General features: G+C 39.1%; 2 protein-coding genes across 4 annotated transcripts; one reads left to right on the top strand and one right to left on the bottom strand.

The window, feature by feature from the left end:
* Positions 1-3,555: 3,555 nt before the first annotated feature.
* On the top strand, positions 3,556-8,727 carry LOC115686788 (receptor homology region, transmembrane domain- and RING domain-containing protein 2-like). Its single transcript, XM_030612190.2, has 4 exons — positions 3,556-3,756; positions 4,138-4,368; positions 6,779-7,183; positions 7,855-8,727. Exons 1-4 carry the CDS (start codon positions 3,615-3,617, stop codon positions 8,424-8,426), a joined length of 1,350 nt encoding a protein of 449 aa, XP_030468050.2. The 5' UTR covers positions 3,556-3,614; the 3' UTR covers positions 8,427-8,727.
* Positions 8,728-9,513: 786 nt separating this feature from the next.
* On the bottom strand, positions 9,514-20,527 carry LOC115686786 (tRNA nucleotidyltransferase cca2). 3 transcript variants are annotated; one of them, XM_056308979.1, is made up of 16 exons: positions 20,326-20,527; positions 19,665-20,117; positions 18,247-18,377; positions 16,893-17,013; positions 16,093-16,145; positions 15,359-15,408; positions 15,159-15,257; positions 14,352-14,461; positions 14,028-14,161; positions 12,953-13,019; positions 11,818-11,901; positions 11,567-11,629; positions 11,324-11,468; positions 10,377-10,544; positions 10,016-10,113; positions 9,514-9,944 (listed from the first exon to the last, which is right to left on the bottom strand). In XM_056308979.1, exons 2-16 carry the CDS (start codon positions 19,962-19,964, stop codon positions 9,840-9,842), a joined length of 1,728 nt encoding a protein of 575 aa, XP_056164954.1. In that variant the 5' UTR covers positions 19,965-20,117; positions 20,326-20,527; the 3' UTR covers positions 9,514-9,839. The 3 variants fall into 3 exon arrangements, with proteins under 3 accessions (XP_056164954.1, XP_056164955.1, XP_056164953.1); XM_056308980.1 differs by having other exon boundaries at positions 19,665-20,064; XM_056308978.1 differs by having other exon boundaries at positions 19,665-20,056.
* Positions 20,528-22,032: the final 1,505 nt, after the last annotated feature.

The following is a 22,032-nucleotide window of genomic DNA, read 5'->3' as shown; positions in this document are numbered from 1 at the left end:
CGTACCATTCAGGTCACTCAACGAAATCTTCGAGTAGCCAATGGGAGATATTGCTTGTCTAGACAAGTAGATGTCCATGTGTTGTCACGCCCAGAATGTTTCGGAACATGTGATTTCTGCTACTTTAGATCGACCGACAATGGCAGCTACGTAAAAAGGGACTGATCACCTAGGTTGTCAACGCTCTGCAGATTTGGAGTAACCTCGAAGCTTAATCGATCTGCTCTAAATGCCGATGCTTTTCTCAGCAGCTGGAGTATGGTGGACTGAGATTAATGCTTAATTTACTTTTACAGACAACCAAAATTAATAGACAAAATCAGTTTTTCTTATCAAAAGAGACTAATAAAGCATTAGAACATGATTTTTATTCGTAGATTGTAATCATCCATTCACTATGTGATGGAGATGGTGGACGTCTGGTGGGGTTATCCCAACAGCAACTTCCATTCGTTGCGGAAGTTTGGCGATTGTGTTCCCTCCTATTTGTGGTTACGCTTCTTGCTCCTCTAATTTAATCAAGTTGGCAAAATAATTGGGTGTTTGTAAGTGAGCTTATTTTATCTATCTTCACTGCAACAACATTCAAAATATAGTCAACCATATTTACCTCTGCGCTCTTATAAGGATTTGAGTGCTTTTGGTTCGACTTTTGAGGAAAGTCTTTGATAAATTGCAAAAGATTTTAGGTTAAAGGAGTTTTTTGAAATGTAAGTAGCGTTTGGTAAATTGTAATTTAAAAGTGCATTAGGAAGCAACTTTGGAACCTAAAAACCGGCGAAGGGCTCAACGGTTGACAAGCAGTCTAGGGTAGCCAAAAGTTGCACAACCCTGAGTAACTGTTATCTAGGTCGTGGGACCTTAGGCAAGGCCGTCGGCAGCAAGATCTGGCCTCACCGGCATTTTAAGCCTTCACCAGCGACGTTGCATGAGAGAAGGATATTTTCGAAATTATGAAAGTTTAGTGAGGGCGAAAGTTGGAAAAAAAATGTATTAGCATTTCGGAAATAGTGAAAACCCAAAATGCCTCTGGACCTGCTTTGGGCTAAAGGTTTTTAGAAGCCTTCAGCAATGCAATTGCATCTCCCAAAAAATTTCACAAAAATTTTGTCAAACACCATTTGTCTTGAGCTAGCAGCCTTTTGATCCCCAAAGGCCTTTCGCTTTACATTGCCAAACGCAACCTTAATGTCATATTATAATTACCTCTAATACTGCGGTTGAAACGTATTAGACGAGTCTCATCTATTGTATGTGGTTGAAGTTGGCACCAAGAGGATATTCATTTCAGTGCTTGTCACGAAGCGCTTCACGTGGCACTTCACTTCGCCTCTATATTTGTCACATGGCGCGCATTTGACCGATAAGCTTTTAGGTCGATCATTTGTCGTCTCTGATGCGTATAAATTATTGGATTTACATTTCAGGAGACAAATAAAGAGAAAATTGTATGAAGATTTCGTCTTTAACACTTGAAAAAAAGGAACAAATTAGAAAAAGTATTTTCGATTGTACTCTATCATCACCGGTTTCTATATTCTATATTGAGTTTAAATGTTAGAAAAACGGTTCACTTCAGTGCCGATTCCGACAATTCGTCCCACGTGGCTTTTATGGGAAATTGTCTGTCCGATGTGGCATAACTATCTCTCTCTCAACTTCTTCAATCTCTGTGTTCGCATCCATTGCTGCACTTTCCATGTGATTGTTTCTGAAACCCTCGGATGAGACAACTTCAGCTTTTGCAACACCATATCGAAACAAACGCTCGTGCTGATCCCATTCGGCCTCTATCTATCTTCGCATTCTTCGCTGTCCATTGTCGAATACTCATCGCACCCTGGAAAAATCAGAGCCGCCGGAAATGGCGAGCCTTTCGAAAGAAGAAGGTGGTGATCCAGGTCGGTTTTTGCGGGTCACCGGCGCCGAAAGAGGCGACGAACTTCTTCGCGGCCTTGGGATGGTGGTCACGAGTTGTTCGCGACGGCAAGGAATCCGAAGCCCCGCATAATCAAACGCTAGAGTGCTCCGAGCGGAGAATCCGACACATTGTACAAGCCCGAGCAAATCTTCGTCTTTGAAATCGAAGCCCCGACCGTGAGTTGGGGCAAGAACAAAATAGCCGACGACCTCAATTTAAGGTTTCAACTGAAGTTTAACCCGCAAATTAGCCCCGATTCGTCGATTTGGAGCAAGAGCACATCGCCAACGATGTCGATTCCGCACTATTCGGCTGGTTGGATTCCTCCGACGAGGCACGTGGCTCGATTAACAATAAATTAATGCCGCGTCGAATTTTTCATTGAGAAAAATCGCCGATGACACTAACGATTATAGAAAGAATTATTATAATACTTATGGTGTTCTTATCTTTAATGTTCTTACCTCTACAGGTACGTAAATATGACAAGGGGCTTCATTCAAATCTCAAGCATGTGAACACGATGCAGTTTTGTGTGCGTCTTTTCATGTGCTGACGGTGCAGAGAGAGCGGTTTCGGGTTAAAAACCAGTAGCCGACACTGGATGGGACGCAGGTCGGAATTCCATCCACGTTCTTGTCGTATGACAATAATGACAATCATGAACCAACCTAAATCGTTCGGTGAGAACCCACGAATGGTCGGACGACAACAGGCCCATCGGACAGCGACTTCGCGGCCAGCGTGGGATTCCGGATGATCATCCATCCACTCATCCAATCTTATCAACACCCCGCCACAATTCTCTTATGCACTAATGAGTGTGGCCACGATCATGTGATTGCATTCCCCAAAATTTAATTGAATTGGAAACAAAACAGTTCTGTAATTGCCCGTTTTCGACAGTCCCCGTCTTTTGTTTTTGCCCGTAAAATGAAATCAGCTCTCGGAATTTCGATTCGCATGCATAAAAAAAGAATCGGGCACTATTACATGAGTCGATCTTGGAACATACAGAAGAGCCGGATGCATAAATATTAATTTTCTTTCGTTCAGTAATTGCGTCATCATTTTATACTCGTGTCGTCGGTTATAATCTCTCAAATTATCAAAGACCATGTGTATTGCTGTTTAATAGATGTATAATTTCATCATTTTATACCTCCGAAAACGAAAAAAAAAAAGTAACGAACTGCTGAGCAGCACTCTCTAGATGGGGTGGTACGGTTTTCAAAATATTTATAATTTATCCCACGACAAAATTTGCATTATCATAATACCCAAAGAAAAAAAAAAAACATACCCATAAAAAAAAAAAAGAACATTCCGAATTTTAAAATCATTTCCTTTCCCATCCCACGCCAGGAAAAGACGCTGGCGTCGTCTTCAGTCTCGGGAATTATTTTTATTTCTTTTTTCCAAATTAGAAAGCATTAAAGAGAGAGAAAGAGAGAGAGAGAGAGAGAGAGAGAGAGAGAGGGGCATCGCAAAGATTCAATTTTTACCCCTTTTATTTTGCTCTCAATCCCTCTCTCTCTCTGTCGAATTCATTCAGCAAATCTCATGGAAGCTGATGTGATCATCCTCCCACTCCCCATCATCATCATCCTCCTCCTGCTGCAAAGCTAGGGTTTTTCGCAGCTCCGGGATTTGCACTTCTTCCCCGGGGCGTCTCCGGTTTGATGATAAGGCCATGGGGATTCCCTACCGCCGTAGCGTGCTGGGTGTGCTCCTGTGGCTGGCTCTGCTGGGATTCGGCCGCCCGGCGTCGGCGAACGTGGTCCTGATGGGCAGCGACGTCACTCTGTCCTTCGCCGCCGTCGAAGCTAACTTCGGTGAGTCCCTTTCTGGCCCGGCGGGTTTTGTGCTGTCGTGCCCGTGTTCTGCGGTTGGTCCCGCGTTTGGTTGCTGAGGAAAGGTGAGAAATTTGTTGTCTTTCGTTTGTGAATGCTGGTCTGGTCCTTTGTTTGGCCACTGGACTCCGTTGTCTCTGTTTCTTCCCGGCAACTATACGCCAGCGGAAAGAGTTTTTTCGTCCGTGATATTGCAGAAAGGATGTGCCTTTAGTTGTGATAATGACTGAGATTATGTAATTTGTGTATATGTCTATCTTGTTTTGCTACTTGGGTTCGGTGAGCTTGTGTGTGTGTGTGTGTGTTTTTTTTTTAATTTTTTTTCCTTTGATTGACGTTTTTTTTCCTTCTGGGTCATCTCAGCTCCGCCGGTTAAAGGTTCTGGGGTCTGCGGCGTGCTGTATCTTGCGGACCCGATTGATGCGTGCTCTCGATTGGCGAACGAGGTCTCCCGGTTTCGAAATGCCAGCTCCCCTTTTGTCCTAATTGTTAGGGGAGGATGTACTTTCGAAGATAAAGTTAGGAGAGCTCAAAAGGCCGGATTCAAAGCAGCTATTGTCTATGACGACAAAGCTGAGGGCAGCTTGGTGCCAAGTAGTGACCTTTTCTACGCTGATTGATTTTATTAGCTTGCTACTAGATTAATTAACTGAAGTGGAAAAACAAAAATATCTAGTTTTTGGATAATTCTTAATCGTTTATCACTCTGACTTTGTGATGCTTTCTAGAGACCTGTGAGCTGTGACTGCAAGTTAGATGCTTAGGATGTCAAGCAGCCTTTACCTTGGTTTTGATTTATTATTTCTTGACCATTGAATGACTCCTCTTTCGTACCTTATGTGACAAGAAACCTAGAAATTTTGCTCTTGCGTAGACTTAAGTAGTTTACTTGGTCAGGTTTGATCTGGACTTAACTGAGAGAAACATGTGTTCCCGACATGGTTACTTGGTAAGCTGTATGAACTTTCTTCTGGCTTCCTAGCCAGAGGTAGTTCATAAATGACTCCGCCTAAACCCAATATCAATCCTGAAATGACACAACCTGTTCAGAATCTGGAATAGGAAAGGGGATTTCACGCCCTTTCATTTTGTACCTACTGGTAGCTCCTCGGGACAACTTTTATTGGTGATGGATGGATGACTAATCGATAATTTTAAGATAATTGTGCCAAGTTGCTAGGCAGGTAGCATTGCACTATTTTACTATGTATTCAAAGCTGCCAGTCATTTTATCATGTAAATGAGAAATATTGCCTGTTACAACTCTCAGAAATTTTCTCTAATACAATTTCTTTGGTCGTGTAAGTTATAACTTAATACACACAAAACCTTAATTGCTCCTAGAAGAAAATGGTAAATGTGTGGCTGGGATAGAGAGTAAGATAACATTTCCACTCGCTGATTGTTTTAGCCTAGTCAAATTGCAGTTTCATATTTGAAAACTCTGTGTGTGGTTTAGGAGTAACAGAAATTCCTTTTACTGAAATAGAGATGACTCCTGGCCGAAAAATAAATATGACTTTAATATTAATCTAAGGATCGCAGTTTGATATCGAATTTTCTACCATTCAAAAAGTTCGTTTTGGCTCCTTGCTGCTTGTTGATGTGGCAAATCATATGCTTGGAGAAAAGTTGTCTTGCTCTGATTTGTAGGCAGTGTTGGTGCTTAAGGCTTGTAGTCTCTATGCTAGGTCACCCAGGTTTTCACCTAGCCTAGGTGGAAACTAGTTGGACAAAAGTGATTGGTTGATGTGTTGTTTAGTTCTGTTTGTTATACTTCCAGTAGGGCTGATTTGGGAAATATAGTTTTCCAAAGCAAACTGGAATGATGCCAGACATCTAAAGCAACCTGAGTAGGGTATGAAATCGTGTGTAATTGGTTCTGGACTTGCTTTGGTAGAATGAGTGCAATAGGATTGATCCTAACCAGAGGTCCTATAATGACTCTGTCTAAACCCAACAGGGATCCTGGGATTAAAATAAACTGTTGAAAATTGAGAAGAGGAAGTAGGATTTCATGCCCTTTCCATTCTCTCCACTACTAGCGCCATGGGCCAGCTTTATTGAGATGGATGGATAACTAGTGATAATGGTATAACTATCATGTTAGTAAGAAATATACCTGATTACAACAAGCGGAATTCGCCCTAATAGAGTTTGTTAGGTTTAGCTCGATAGACAGATTTGTATTACTCCTGCAGGAAACTGATTATTGTAGATATCATATTTTCTACCATTTAAAAACTTAAGTTGAGACATCACTTAGGATGCGACTTTTTGACTCCCTGCTGCTTGCTTAATGTTGGCATGTCGTATACTTGGAGGAAAGTTGTCTTGCGCTGTTTTTTTTTTAATTTGACAGGCAGTGGGGGATTTTATTAGAGTAAGAAATTCGAGGACGTCAGAAATGTACAAGGAAAGAAAGAAGGAAAGAAAAGACAAAAAATGAAGGAATTCATCAAAAGACTATGAGAAGTCAAAGCAAGATGTCCAAAGCCGAAAAAAAGAGTAGAAGACAGATGCAACCAAAGATTCTAAACCCTCAAACTATCTTTTTAGGGTCTTTAGGTTGTGTTGGTGAATATGGCGTGTTGTTTCTATGCTAGGGCACCTAGCGATGTTCACCTAGCCTAGGTGGAAACTAGTTGGATGGAATTGATTGGTTGATGTGCTGGGTTATTCAGTTTGTGATCCTTTCAGTAGAGCTGATTTGGGAGATTTAGTATTTCAATGTGAACCATGCCGAGCATCAAGAGCAACCCCAGTCAAGGTCTGAAGTTGTGTGGATAATTTATTTGGATATTAAATATGCTGTCTAATCATGACAATTAAATTTGATGCCATTGACACCTTTGCCTGTGAGTGATTTATGCCCCGTGTTCTATTTTCTCCAAAAGTGTGCTTTGATGTCATCAAATATTCACATTCCTTTGTTTTTTTCTAGTGTTGAATATGGTTCACTGTTGAGGTGCATCTCTAATGTAAGTTGGCCTGCTACACGCAGTGGCTGGAAACTCAGCTGGGATAAAAATCCATGCTGTGTTCGTTTCTAAAGTTTCGGGGGAATTACTTCAAAACTATGCTGGTTCAACTAATGTGGACCTATGGATACTTCCAAGCTTCGAAGACTCAGCTTGGTCAATCATGGCTATTTCATTTATTTCCCTTCTTGCCATGTCAGCAGTTCTTGCCACGTGCTTCTTCGTCCGTAGGCATCGCATAAGACGAGAAAGGCCTCGAGCTCCTCGTGTTAGGGAGTTCCATGGAATGAGCAGTCGCTTAGTGAAAGCAATGCCGAGTCTCATATTTACTGCTGTTTTAGAGGATAACTGCACATCTAGGGCATGTGCCATATGCCTTGAAGACTACAATGTCGGAGAGAAGCTCAGGATTTTGCCGTGTCGTCACAGTAGGTGTTTCCTTGCCGATATGATAGTCAATCAAGTTTTATGTCAGCTGACCATTGCGAATTATCTTAGTTCTCTAGCAAGCATCATGAGCACTTTCAATTTCAAGCTCGACAGTAGTAAATTTTTGGACATCAGTTGCATGATCTTTACCTGAAATTTTTTTCTGTGTAATGCTTACACTTTAGTAATGGATGGCCTGGTTCTGGAACGTGCAGAAAAAGACATAGTCTCTGTCTCTTCCTCCAGTTTGCTGGTCATGGCAAAGGGCTCTGAAAGGTTGTCAATTTGGTTAATCCTAGCAAAGAGAGAATGTGGATGATGTGTCTTTTCTTTGGGCTATAGTTTAGCCCCCATTTCTAGTGTGCTTAGAAATCTTATTGCGTTTGTTTCAACAGCGATATCTTTAGTTCACATGAGTGGCACATAAGATTTTTCTCTCTATGATTCTCATTCTCAGTTTCCTGTCTCTGCACGGTACTTATAGAACTTAGGGAGTTTCTATTTGGTACTATTCTTATAGTCCTTCAGATGCTGCATTGCTGCTCAATAACTTCATATCAATTTAAGCTGTCTTTTTCAGGCCTCTCTTTATTTAGATTGAGCTGTTACCGAATCTATACCGATATATTCACTCACACAATCTCATACGGTTATCTTCAATTGTGGACAGAGTTTCATGCATTATGTGTCGACTCATGGCTTACATCGTGGAGAACTTTCTGCCCAGTTTGCAAGCGTGATGCAAGAACTAGCACAGGCGAACCCCCAGCATCTGAGAGCACGCCATTGCTTTCATCGAGCCCTGCTTCTGTGGCTTCCTCCTCTGCTTTGTCTTCTGCTAGATCATCAGTGGCATCATCGTCAGCCATCCAAATAGCTAGAGCGTCACGTCCTCCATCCGCTTCTCGTACTCCATCTCTCTCGAGCACTTATTTGCAGCATTCTCTTAGGTCCTATAGACAATCTTCTCCCCTGAGCATTAGCCATAGCTCTGTTGACCTCAGGAATGCATCGTCTCACCGGTCTCAAGGATCCTACTTGGTCTCTCCCTCTCCCCACTCGCTGGGTTATCCCCCTATATCACCTGTCAATTCAAGATACATCTCACATTACATTCCAAGCCCGAGCAATGCTTCTGCAAGTTTTGTCAGTTCTAGTCACCATCATCACCCGTTACACCACAGTGAATCAGCTGCAAGTTTCTCACCTTTTGCGTCCGCTCAGTCCCTTCCAGGGTGTTGATTGGTATTTGGTTCATAGCAGATTGCCTTTACTGCTTGCTATCCAATCCAGTCTCCAAGTCTCGAGCAATAACCCAACGGTATCGCTAAATTATGCCGGATTCAGTTCATACATCTGTGTACATGTCTTGATTAGGTCTGAACCAGAATGTCACAAGCTTCCTTCCCATTGTAAATTGTACCATGAGTTTGAGTTTTTGTTATCTGTTAAAGTGACTGACATGGTCCGTGCACATTACGGCTCGTTATTTTTTGATACAAAGTGTGCGAGTGTATGATGGCTGTGCAGATTTAGTTTTCTAGTCTCTTTCTGTATAGAATAACTGCTAACTTCGCAGATTCTTCTAACTTTCTGGAGTCTTGTATGCGAGAGATGCACTTGGTATCTAATCAGCACTGAGCTTTTTTCCCCCTTGATAAACCTTCTTTGCTTTGTTAGTGAATCTTACTGCCTGTTTGTTTCTGATTTTGTCTTGCGTAGCAATACTCTCAGGTCTAGGAAATTACCCATCATGGTGCTTCTCTGCTTTTTCTTTTTCGCAATACCCGCACTGTGACTGTCAGGAGAGAGTCTGATGTTTGGTACCGTTCGAGGTGTGCTTAGCCCCCCAAAAAAACCAACTTCTTGATACTATAAAAGCAAGGTTAGTACGTCTAGCAGATTAAGTTAGCAAATGTTACTATAATTATCGCACTACCTTAAGTTAGAGATGTTCGCAATACGGTAGTTTAACTGTTTCCTGTTGTACATATGACAATTACCTAAGAAAATCGATGTCGGTAAATTTCTAGTATATTTGGTAAATTATCGAATGTGCAGTAAATTTAGTGTATTGTTAAATGCACCGGTATCACGCTAAGTTAGTAATTAACTTTTTTCATAGATCGGCTGTCCGTTTGAGGACACAAGCTATAACAGGTAAATACCAGCGATGATGGGTTGCCGCTTTTATTTCCCAGTGATAAATCCTCTTTCCAGTCAATTGAGGTCGACTTTGGTCGATAGATCACCACAAATCCAGCGGCCAAACCCAAAAACCTCCCCCACACAAGAGCCAAAAACCAGCGGCTAGTGTCAACACGAGTAATGGTAGCAATTTCTCATACTGACACGATAACATAATTCAAACACGACGAAATATCTAACCATAAATTTAACTTCCATAAGAGATGCATCCTATCTATCATGTAAAAGAGGATATTCGTCGTCGAAATTTCTATATACCACCAACAGCTTTTGAATTTACATCCTAAACTGGCCAGACGTCAATGTAATTTTGAAACTAGTCTTCTGATGCCGTATGCTGTAAAGTTTCCAAAAATTTCTGGACAAACCGTAGGTGCGCTCCAGACCTTGCGAAACATGTTTGAACTACAAAAAAATGCCATAACTTGCTGAGACCTTTCCATTAATTTACTCCATTTTTATTCGCTTCAAATGAGTTTGCCTCATCCATCCAAGGCACTCATCCGCAGTTCCAGCCGGGTTTGCCAGCTGCCACGCGAGTAGCTTTTGTTGCTGAAAAAAGAGATAACAAGTCAGCTTCAATTTCATGATTTAGTAGATTGGTGCAGAAAAGTATGGCTTACCCATTCCTTAACCAATGGACCTCCAGATTTGAGCTGCAGAACACTCATAATATCCTTTCCTGTGACTAGAGGCTTCTCTTCCCATATTTTATCCAGGCCTGCATATCATGCAAATGGAATGCATATCGGAACAATGCTCGAAACAAATCCCAAGACTATTCTTCCTAAAGATTCCACTGAAATTCTAATAAAAGTTGAATTCATGCAGAAAGTACACATGCAAACTCAATTTCTCTGGGAGTCTTTTCTCATAAATACCAGTGGCACAGGGAGGGGTCAGAGCATAAATCCTTTATGAGCAATCCACAACGAATGGATGAACTTTTGTAAGACAAAGGAAGCAAAGGACCTCTGGACGTACCTAATTTGACAATAGCATTCTCAACTGCCTGGAACAACTCTTTTCTCTTGTCTAATTCGTAGTGCTTGAACATGCCATCTTCAGAGCAGTCAATAGGAGAGGGATAAGTCAGCACAGCAATCAATAAGGCTACTCGCCAGAAATCCTTGACTTCTCGCAGGAGAAATCCTGCATAGACAAGAAACAGTACCGCATAAGTATTTACTAAAATGACACTACAAAATAACAAACAGATTGACAAATGCAACAAACCGAAAAGGAGAAAGGTGAACCAAGTAGATACGGTCCTCTTAAACTACTTCAACACCAAAAGTTACATGCTTGACCTGTTCATCGGACAAACCATGTGCTTGACTCATACTGGGAAGTAACAGTCTAGTATCGCTCTCAAGGTTAAAAAGGCAAGAAAAAAGAAAAGGTAAGGAAACCTAGGTACATTTTGACGTCCATAAACACATTGAGTTCACAATATTTACAGCATAAGTATTGCTAGAACAATAGAAGAAGATATTGATGTACAAATTACCGTATCAGTTTTGACGTGAAAGTGATGATCTCGGCCATTATACAGAATTCTATAGTCCTATACAGATGAGGATTCCAATTCCCACATACTGTGGCACTTCTCATTTCCAACTTCTAAGAAAATATTCACGATTCCCTACCACCCTTAACTGGATTTTTTCCCCGTGTCGTTACGGAATTTTAAAAAATAAATTGATAAAACATGGCACATATCATCATTTAGATCAGTGATGCCTAAGAAATAATGGATAAGTCAATTAATAACTGCCCTGAATCTCTTGTGCTTTCACTAAAAGAAATTTTAGCTCTAGAATCCTGATGAATTAGTTCATTACTCCAAATGTTCTTTCATTGAGTGACAAAATAGCAGACCAAAAAAATTTCAGAGTAACCAGAGAAAAACTGCTCTTACGCATTCTTACCTGTTACTACCCGCAGCTTTGACGAAGCAGGGATATCAACAAGTTCACTACCCAGATCATCTTCATTGAGCTCTCCGTCAACATTTGATTCAAGAAAAGGAATCAAGCCAAGCAGTCTCGCCACAGCAGAGTGTACACCAACGACCTTAAATGTTGAGATTTTTACTACTATTAAGTCATAGCTGCATTAAAAATAAACAGCTCATCAAGTACAAATTTCATTGGGTGTTTATATGAACTAACTCTGTCAGCATCGCTAGCCTTTCGCTTGAGAGAGTTTCGAAAAACATAGTTGACAATTGGAATCTGCAAAAGAAATTAAATAACTGTGATTGCAATAGAAAGGGAACAATACGTTAAAAACAGGGACAACTTCTTGTTCCCAATTTAAGTCCAATCCAAAAGTTGAAGCTCTTTGGTAAAAGGAGAAGACCCATTATTCCAATTAGAAGACACGCGCACATGCAAATTGAAGAAAGGAAAGATGAAGGTACCTTCTTGCCTTTGCTATCTCTGTATGTGATGGTTCTGAAAGGGCAAAAGAGAGCTGCATACAAGGACAACCTTCTTTGTTCGTCCTGAAAAAGGTATAGCTACTGAGTAATCAAAAGCACATTACTCCCAAGGAAAGTTCAAGAAGAATATGCACATTGAGTTACACAGATGAACAGATCAAGCAACAAGAAGTAGCAGAAGCAATGATTACAGATAGTACATGGTTTGCCTGAGCATAGGACAAGAACTTAACTCTATCAATTAGACCATGTAAAAAAAGAACAAATCTAGTAAACCAATCACGATGAGAATGCCTGTGGCTGGTAAGAAGTAACAAAATCTAAACAAGAGAAAATAGTCACTGGAACGCCCGAGCATATACAATAACTTTTTTTTGGTCGAATTTATAATAGAGTAATAGTATTATAATAAAAAACAGAACTTATAAAATTCAAGCGGCTAGGGATTGCAGGAGATCAGCATGACTACAATAATTCTTTGCATGTTTTTACAATTTTCTTTTCTCAAAGAGACATTGATCGCAGTAAACCCGCAACATAATGCAATTGTCAATCAAGCACAGGTTTCTGACCACAAAAAAAAATCAAATGCAGGTTCAGAAAGAAACAAAGGAGGAACTACAAGGAAGCAAAATAAATGAGCAAATAATAGATTCTGAAAAATTTAACTCGGTTCAGACAGGATGAGTGGAGCCAATTACATTTAGTAAACTTATCTCCCGCTAACAAGTACAGCCAATTTTGCATCACAACTCCTAAAGTAGCCTGTTTTGACTAAAATATAAGAAGATCATAATGATAATCAAGCAATCAAGTGCTTCAAATTGATCCTTATCAAGTCTAAATTTCTAAAGCCATATGATGACATCTTCCATCCAAAATATAATGAAAATCACACGACTCTGCTAAAGATTCAGCATAGAGCATTTCATGTGCCGCATATTTCATCTGTCACAGCGAAACCAAAATCAAGCAGCCCATTTTGAGCCTATAAGCCAAAGAGTAGTTTAGATACCATAAAGCCATTTAGCTGCACATAAGCTTTTGTATGAAAAACACAAAAAACAAGCATGTACCAGCACGAAATAGCATAAATTTAAGGATTAGCACGCACAGTAAGAGACAACGATCCAAGTAGCTGCAGAAGGCTCCATGCAGCATCCATATAAGCCAAGCAGAGCCTAGAAACATACCAACAGATGCAATCTGTAAGCAACTACGCACCAACACAACAATGAGAATAAGAGAAACTACAAAGTTCTACAGTGAAAGTCTAAAAGCAGTAGGAAGCTCTGGAGATTCGTGTAGAACTGAAATTACTAACTCGATTTAGAAATGGGACATATCAACCTTAATTGAGATTATCATGGAAAGAAACATGAGAACAGTGGAGAGTGTCCAATGCCTCCCAACAACTTGAAATATATTGTCCGCGAAACCAAGAAAAGTTCTAGGAGGTGTGTAGCAATTTGAATATTAGCCTTTCTCGATGCTTTTCATACAACCCTTTTGGATTTAATTTGATATCTTTTTAGCTGGCTTCCTTCTCTCATTGTCTTCAACTTGTCTTTCCTTTTTGCAGTATATTTGGTATACTTTAGCAGTGTGCCTTCTTCTCTTAATAAGCTTCTACACTTACATCAAAAGAAACATTTAGTACACTTGATTTGTTCATCCAGTAAGTTATAGCATGGCTCTAGCATCTAGACCCAGTTGGGTAAATTTTAAGACACAAAAGCTTTTGAAGTTGCCACCATACTTTAGATTTCACTTCTTTCCATGAGCGTAGAGAAACAAGAGCCTAGCATAGTGGCAATCAACTCTCACTAATACCAAGAGATCTTGTAGTTGCCCAGTAAATTCTCTTTTGTCACAAAAAGTTCCACTATGTTTTCTTCTTCCCAAACCAGTTTTGTCAAAATTGTAACATATTCCCCAATACAAGCAACTCTACTGAAAACTATCCAGAGTCTAACATTCATAAGCCAAATCATTTTCTTCTTCCTCATAACTAATTTGCTGGACAACTAGATACTCACAATTCACAAAAGTGGAATAATTTAGATTGCAACAAACCATATCCTAGCCTGATGTTGTTGAATGTTCAGTTATTAGTAACAGTGCATTAAATATGTAGATATCAATCATGTCTAGCCAGATGATCATAAGAACCAATCCAACAAACCAACCTATCGCAATCTTCTGGCAATGTCGGTTCATGTTCATGTTCATGAGGTAGACTGAAGACAACCCAAAACAATTGCAACTCATTGATGTAAGCAATAGCTTTAATTGGCTCATTGCCCGATATCATCAGATCAACCTGCCAAACCGAAGAAGGGGAAAAACATTAATCCCATCTCATCAATGAGAAGTAACATTCAAATGAGAAATACAAACCATATAGGGATGTTGAGAGAAAAGATAAAAGGCCACATGTACAAGAAGAACTCTCACCAAAAAACATTTATAAGAGATAAAGCAGACAATAGAGGAATATTATAGACACATACTTCTGTTCCAATGCGCTCTCTACTGATTTTAGCTCCAAGTGCATCTTTGACATCATTGGATGCGGCAGCTCGCTTCAGCTCTTCATCCAACGTAAATCTGAACCTTGCGCCTATGAACACAAGATGATGAACATGGAGGCACAAAGATGACCTCCCTTTGATCTCGCAAAACTCTTGTACAAATTAAAGAAAAATAAGCATCCACATTACATGGCAGAAGAACGAAAAAAAGAAGGCTTCTTTGTAAGATGAGCTGCGAAAACGCCAGGTTTACGAAGCTCATCTAAAAATAAGTCATTAAGCATTCCCAATTCAGGGATTGTGGGGATGCAAGAGGATCCAAGAGTCTTTGAAAGAAAAGAATCGTACACAAAGTACAAAAGGTAGGCTCATGGTTCTAGCACACTCTATTGTAGGTATATCTTTCATGTGATCATTAATTTCTTGATTAAAACCTTTTACCTACCTATGCAGTCACATGTTTACACACGTAATACATCCATTTGTACATTAAAAATAAATGTGAATAGAAGGAAGACGGCAGTTGGTGCATGAATGTGTATCAGACTGTCACATGCAACTCTTAACACAATTTCATGCAACTAGTCCAAAGGTAACAAGCTATGGCATTGACAAAGATATAATAAAACTTCCCATGTTTATTTATATAATACATCCATTTGTTCTACTAACAAAAAAATAGCAATGGGTCGCATTATAAATGGCCTCAGGCACACTGAATAAGAATATCCAGAACTAAATAGACGCAAGAAACAAAAGCCCAACAAAATTTAAATAAAACAGCACCAAAGCGAACTGCACGAAGAACTCGCAGAGGATCATCCAGAAACGTTTCCTTTGGGGCTAGAGGTGTCACAATTTTTCCTGATTTAAGATCATCAATCCCTGTACAGGGAACAAAAATTCAAAAAGCAGAAGAATTGATATAGTTTAATTCCCAACAAGTTCTCATGAAAAGAAAACCAAGTCAAAAAATCTATTCTAACCTCTCCCAGTTAAATCTTCAACTGAGCTGGTGTTGATATTGTAAAACAAGCTGTCAGAAAAAAAAAAAAATAGGTCATCAGAAAACTGGACCAGTATAGAGTGGAATGATACGAATAAGAGTAGCAAGCTGTTTGAAGTACAGAAGCAGATTGAAGTTAGCAAATTTCATATTTTAAACATATAAAGAAGCAATAGCTATCCGGATGTCCAGTCATGTCTAAAATAGAGAGCGGATTATAGTATTCAAAGTCCAATTTCATTAACATGAAAATTTCTCAAATTAATAAACGGCATGTGGTGCTAAACCACTTTATAAGCTAAAAAAAAAGATATCCAAACAAAGATATGAAAGACCGTACATTCCATGACTTCTTGCCAGCTGACCAGAAAACCAAAATGACCAGCAATTCCTCTTTAATTATAATCTATTTAATTAGCATTAAATGATCCACAGGCAGTAAGTTTCGAGCTACATATACTTCACGGAAGAGCAGACTATGTCCACTGTCAGTAACTAGAAATAAGGTTGGATAGAGTGATAGAAAAATTTGTTTTGTATCAAATATAAAGTAATAGAATGATTTGATGCTTTCAAAATGGATTTAATTAACAGGTGTTAGATCAAATACCACCAAAAACTAAGCAATGAATTGTTCTGAGATAAACAGACTCGGATGCAATTAACATTTTGATTCAAGAGTAATTTATCAGTTACATAAAGCAGAAGAGACACCTGTTTATAGTTAAATCCCTTCTATAAGCATCCTCTTCTGCAGTTCCAAATTCCTGTAAGAGAAGTCAAATTGAACGATCATTCACAAAAGTAACAACCAAGAAACTAGCAAGATTTTCGGGTCATAAATAGTTGAACAAAAGTGCAATCACATTGGAAGCACCAGTGCATGGAGAGAGAGAGAGAGAGAGAGAGAGAGAGAGAGAGAGAGGAGAAAGCGATAAATAAACAAAAGTTTGCTCCAAGCATTGACAATCTAAGAGAAAACACTATGGTAATGTTGAAAACGAATGGCCATGGACATAAAATATAAAGGCCTTTAGCTCATTGCATTTAGCTTTCATGATGATTCTTAGGCCCTCTTATTTTATGATGATATACTAGACGCTTATAAGAAAAAAACGTTTGTTCAACAGGTCTTTTGAGTGAATTAGCAAAAGAAAGGAAAATAGTATAGAGGAAAGTTCCTCGACCAAGACTGTTCAAGAATCGACATATGATTGCTAGAATTCAAGTCGCTTTACTGTTGATTCTGAGCTACATACTTGTCATTCGTAGACTTGCATTCATTAAGTACGAGTACCAACAAGGAGCAAGCAAGCCACTGCCCTATTGATATCACCTAACTAATTTGCTTGTCTTTCTTTCCCTAAAAAAGAAAGTTTACGAAAGAGATAAAAACTATTTTTGCTATTTACTGGTAATGATACCATCTAGTAAGCCATGACTAAACAAGATAATAAGATACAGGTAGAAAGAAAATATACAACAGATGAATTAACAGCTGTACTGCTGCATACCATCTGGGTGGGAATGCGGCTATTCTCACTGTACTTTTCAGACCTTAAGTTAACAAAATCAATCCATATATCATAGAGGCGCATCCTCGCTGTTTCCAGATGTTTCGACTGGTCTGGGTTGCTGCAAAACTAAATTTATATAAAAAATGTCTTCAAATACCCAATCAGAATGGAGACAGCATCTACCACAACAATATACCACAACCTAATTAAATCAGAAAATATGGGCATATATTCATGTATAAGAATTTCCAAATTCAACTTTGGTGACAAAACCATATTTCATGACTAACATACAAAAACAAGTTAAGATAGAATTACAGGAGGCGAAAAAGAAAGGCCCTTCTGCAGAGCTCATGATAACAGTAGACCTACCAGATAATAAGACCAAAAGAAAAAAAATCAAGGGGCAAAAAATGGAGCAGAAAAGGGGTATTCTCAAAAGTGCATACTTCATCCTGCACACACTCCTTATTCCACTTAAAGTGAACCATTTGTTCTTCACTTAATCATATTTCAAAGCCCTTGGAGAAATAAACGTAAGAGGGCCAATTAATCTCAATATGAAAAAGATTTTGAAAGTGTCGATTCCCTCCAAGAGTGGCTTTATCTCTTAGGAGACTGCCTTACAAATCATGAGGTGATCAACTTCTGATGACAGTCTTCCTTTGTAGGGATATAGAGTTTGTAAGATATGCACAAAATCGGCAATTGGAACCCTTCTTTGACTTATTTGATTTACTTAATAGTTTTTGCATTGTGATTAGAGGTCAGTGAAAAGTAGTGTGGCCACACGGATAGAAATGGATTGTTTCCAGTAAAACTTGCTAAAAGCTACAAGGGTCTGGCACATCCTAAACCACATGCATGCCAATCCTAACACATAGATCATATTCAAGATATAGGATCCACTGTATATAAAATGTCTAGCACTTCAAAATTCGTGAAGTAAAAAAAAACAGTTAATCATGAAGAATCAAAAGTCTTTTATCTCCAAAACAGCAATCTCTACGCCTTCAAAACACTCTTTTAATCCTCTTCCTTCGCACTTCATTGCTTGATCCCGAGGTCTTAGTTATTTAACAAAGTATTGTAGACCTATTCCTCTTCATTTTATACTCTAGTGAACACTCCTTCCGAGTCTTTCCTTTTTTTCCAGTGCCGAAGAAATCACTATGTAAGAAATGGAGTGCATAATAAACAAATAATCACCACTCACATTATAAATTTCTGGTGCAGAGTAAACAAATGACCAACACTCACACATAAACTTCAAGTCAAATCATACATTCACACATTAAAATATGGAAAGCTAATATTTGAAGGCAAAAGGCAAGTACAAAGCTCAATGTACCTCGGGATAACAGCCAGACCTTGTGCCTCTTCCCCTGTTGATGCCAGATATCGGGTAACCTTATCAACGAATGTACTGCCCAACATGTCATCAATTGCAATATCGATGTCATAACACTCTTTCCCCAGAAGCTGTAAAGATGAGATAACGTGAGTTTGTTCATCATCTTCTTCAAAGAATAGGTTTAACACAATAAATCCATCAATTTTCACAATATCATTCACATCGATTCAAGTACAATAATCGTATCGTTTCTCTTCAAATCGTTCCAGCTTGAACATGATAAATGATTCTGAGCAAGAAATTTTGCTAAAAATGACAGATATCAAATCATTTATAACAGTTGGAAAGCATCTTGGGGGCTTTCTAGGAACATATAATCATTCTCTACTCAAACAATTACCCTGGCACCTTGTCAAAGGTTGGGAAAGGTCCTATCTATTGAGGGTTGTAGCAAAGGGACATCACCACCCAATAAGAGGTGATAGTGATGCTTTTGGAATGCAAAGTTAGTAATCAGTATCATATATAATCTGAATGTGTGCATATAAAAAAGAGAGTAACTCAGAGATGCGGTGCCAAGGGAATGCTAACTCTTCATAGAAGTAAATTTCACCTGTCTAAATGTCCATCACTAAAATTACGTGACATGTAAGGGCACCCAACTGGCTCAGATGGCAGAGGCTGAGAGTAATAAACCACCGAAAGCGGCGAGTAATCATGGAAAATAGGCTATTGTAGACTTTTTGAAAGAGTACCTCTTCTTGTTTTTTGTTTTGTTTATAGGTATTTTTCATGTGGGTTAGGAAAACATCTTACTTCACTGGCTAATAGTGCTGACTGCTGAGGCAATTGCCAAAAAAACTAGCAGATACCTATTTTTCCCAAAATGCAGCCTTTGAAAATTATGAAGTTCACATTATTGTTGTAACTTGTAAAACTAAACCCATTTAAAAAAGACTGCCGAATCAACCATTCGCATTCCTAAACTTGAAGAGTTATTGCGTACATCACCATAGAGTTATCCCCTACAAATAATAACGCCCGATGACTAAATAAATAAAAAATGCAGTCTCAATCCCAGTAACTTAACAAACAAGAACCACAACGATAAAGACCTCGATTAGTTGATGTTCCTACCGATCTTAGAAACAAAACTTCACACGTAATAACGGCAGCACTGCATTTTCTAAAATTCACACTCCAAAGAAAAAAAAAAAACACCAATCAAACAAAGAAAACACGTGTTTTATGGGAAGGGAAAAGTAAGAACTTGAATTGGATAAAACTAAACATGTAATTGGAGAAAAATATCTCAAAAGAAGCACAACACAACATGCTTATACACGATCACTACCGCAAAAGAACTTAAAAGCACATCGAAGCGAACACCCTACTGCACTACCAAATACACCAACCTTATCACGGACCCAGCCACCGGCGACGCGCAGCTCGGTCGAGAGATCAAAATGGCGAATGGTGGCGAGAAGCCTATCAAAGATCATCTTCTCCTTCTCTGTCAGATCGATCTTTTCCTTCACTCGCACTGCCGGCGAATTCATCGACATCAATTTGCAACTCAAGAACCCTGCTCCTTTAGTTGGGTTTCGCGCCTTAAGGGGACTCCAAAGGCTTCCAAAAGCGAGAGAATTGCCACCACCGACGATGCTTCTAAGAAAAAGACTTGAACTGTTGCCGTTCAACAATGCCGCTCTCATTGTCCGCCCTCACTCATGCTGGAAACGCCCTTTGCTTCAATTCATCCAGTTTTTCCCTTCCATTGCCAGGAGAATTCGGCGCTCGCGAGGGCCTTGGTTTCTGCAGGGCAAAACCGAATTCCTTTTTCCATTCATACTCGAGTATTGCAAACTCTAATGAGCCGAAACAAAGTTTCGATTTTTCACAAGTGCGCCATACGATGCTGAGGATCAATTCCATATATGTAACGACCCCCAAGCCCACTCACAGTTCCAGACAAGAAGCAATGGAGAGAAAATACAGCGACTGATGCCTTGAAGACGAAATGCCGCCGGAGCATGTCCGAGTAGAGAGACAGAGAGAGAAGGCGATGAGGAGTACCTGGAGGGGGTCGCTCAGCTCGGCTCGGCTGCTGTGAGGTGGCCGGTGCGATGGGCGACGTTAAGCATAAGTACGGCCGCTGCTTTCGGAGGCGAAGGCGGGAGTTAAGACGGCGAACGAGCGGAGGCGACACGGCGACGGCGGGCGGAGCGGAAGCGCAGCGGCGGAGGGGCGGGAGAGACGGACAGGCGCCCAGAGATAAAGAGAAACTGAAAAGCTCTTCCAGACGATGACGCGTTATTTGAAAGCGATGATAAAATTAAGGGAAAAAGCCAAAAAAAAAAAAACGCTAAATTATATGCGCATGTTATCCCTAAACTTTTGTTGTTGATGTCACGGAAAATCATAAATTTGTATTCGTGTGACACATTTATCCCAAACTTATATTAATATAACACATTTACGTCAAACTTTTTTTAACATAAAAAACCCCAAACTTCTATTCACGTGACATATTTACTCCGGATGGTTTTTGTAATAATTTGGAGTAACTGTGTTACACGGTTATAAGTTTTGGGTTTTTTATACCTAAAAAAAAAAGCTTAGAATAAATGCGTCACACAGGATAAGTTTGGAGTTTTTGATATCACAAAAAAAGTTTGGGATAAATGTGTAACAGTAAACAAAATTTAGGGTTTTTGGTTGCTTTTTCCCTAAAATTAATAATCTCATTTTTAGTTCTTCAACTTATTTAAATTATGCTCCCACAAAAAAAAACTTATTTAAATTATACAATTGAATTCTCAAATTGTTAACATTTATGGCTAGTTTGTTTAGTTGGAAAATGAATAATTTAGAAAATATTTTCCTAAAAACGATCGCTTGTATCACTTATAAAAATGAATAAATGAAAAATATTTTTATTATTTACGAAAATATTTAGACATAAATTGTTATCGATAATGAAATATTTTTTATTGGCAAATTATTTTAAGCAATACAAATGATCGTTTTTAGGGAAATATTTTCAAAATCATTTTTATTCACGAAATAAACGAAATCTAAGTATCGACAAAAAAAAAAAACGGAGTCTAAATGTATCACCTAGGATTTCATATTGTTCAAATGGCCCTCTTCCCACTGCAAAAACAAGAAAATAGCCGCCACCTAAAATCAACCTTGGCGATATTTAATAATCTTGTTGACTTTACTTTTACTTCTCCTATTAATCCACAATATGAATTATCATTTAAAAATTAATTGGCAATGACATATTTTATAACCTTTTATAAGATACACCTCTGTTTTACATTCTCTACACTTATAAATCTATAAATACACATTAAAATGATGCATCTATCCATCTCAACAAATAGAGAAATGTGTCCCAAAGGATTTTTGTATAGTATGTATATGTCACGGACCGAGATTCTCTAGTACTCATGTATCCTTGTGAGTGGTGTTCAGGGTTATCAAGTGAAGAGTGAGGATGCAGAAGAACTGAATATAACTGGGTCGTGGGAGTGGTGTTAGGATAGTTGGTGCTGGGAGTTATAGGATGGAACAAATATACCCTTAGAAACTCTGAAAACAAGGTTGGCCTCCCATGACAGCCCAAAACCAGTCGTGGTACGTAAAATTTTTTGCGTTTATCACTCAATCGACTAGACGCCCGAACTATGCTAGACTTGGTACGATTTGATACGAGAAAACTATTCGTCGTATTGTTCTTTGGAACAACTATTGAACAAGGGTTGACCTGGTGAG

Source organism: Syzygium oleosum, unplaced genomic scaffold (assembly GCF_021117445.2).
Source record: "Syzygium oleosum isolate NSW1041296 unplaced genomic scaffold, Sole_v2.1 Sole_v2.02, whole genome shotgun sequence".
Lineage (NCBI taxonomy): Eukaryota > Viridiplantae > Streptophyta > Magnoliopsida > Myrtales > Myrtaceae > Syzygium > Syzygium oleosum.
This window is presented reverse-complemented; position numbering and strand designations above follow the sequence as displayed.

What these genes read in the sequence shown, in the direction of transcription:
- LOC115686788 (XM_030612190.2), top strand. Translation starts at nt 3,615, where the DNA reads ATGGGGATTCCCTACCGCCGTAGCGTGCTGGGTGTGCTCCTGTGGCTG. An exon ending in CGCCGTCGAAGCTAACTTCG is followed by an intron (nt 3,757 to 4,137) that starts GTGAGTCCCTTT and finishes GGGTCATCTCAG; the next exon opens with CTCCGCCGGTTAAAGGTTCT. An exon ending in TGAGGGCAGCTTGGTGCCAA is followed by an intron (nt 4,369 to 6,778) that starts GTAGTGACCTTT and finishes TGCTACACGCAG; the next exon opens with TGGCTGGAAACTCAGCTGGG.
- LOC115686786 (XM_056308979.1), bottom strand. Translation starts at nt 19,964, where the DNA reads ATGAGAGCGGCATTGTTGAACGGCAACAGTTCAAGTCTTTTTCTTAGA. An exon ending in TTGGATCGTTGTCTCTTACT is followed by an intron (nt 11,902 to 12,952) that starts GTGCGTGCTAAT and finishes TACCTTTTTCAG; the next exon opens with GACGAACAAAGAAGGTTGTC. An exon ending in GAATGCTATTGTCAAATTAG is followed by an intron (nt 10,114 to 10,376) that starts GTACGTCCAGAG and finishes CATGATATGCAG; the next exon opens with GCCTGGATAAAATATGGGAA.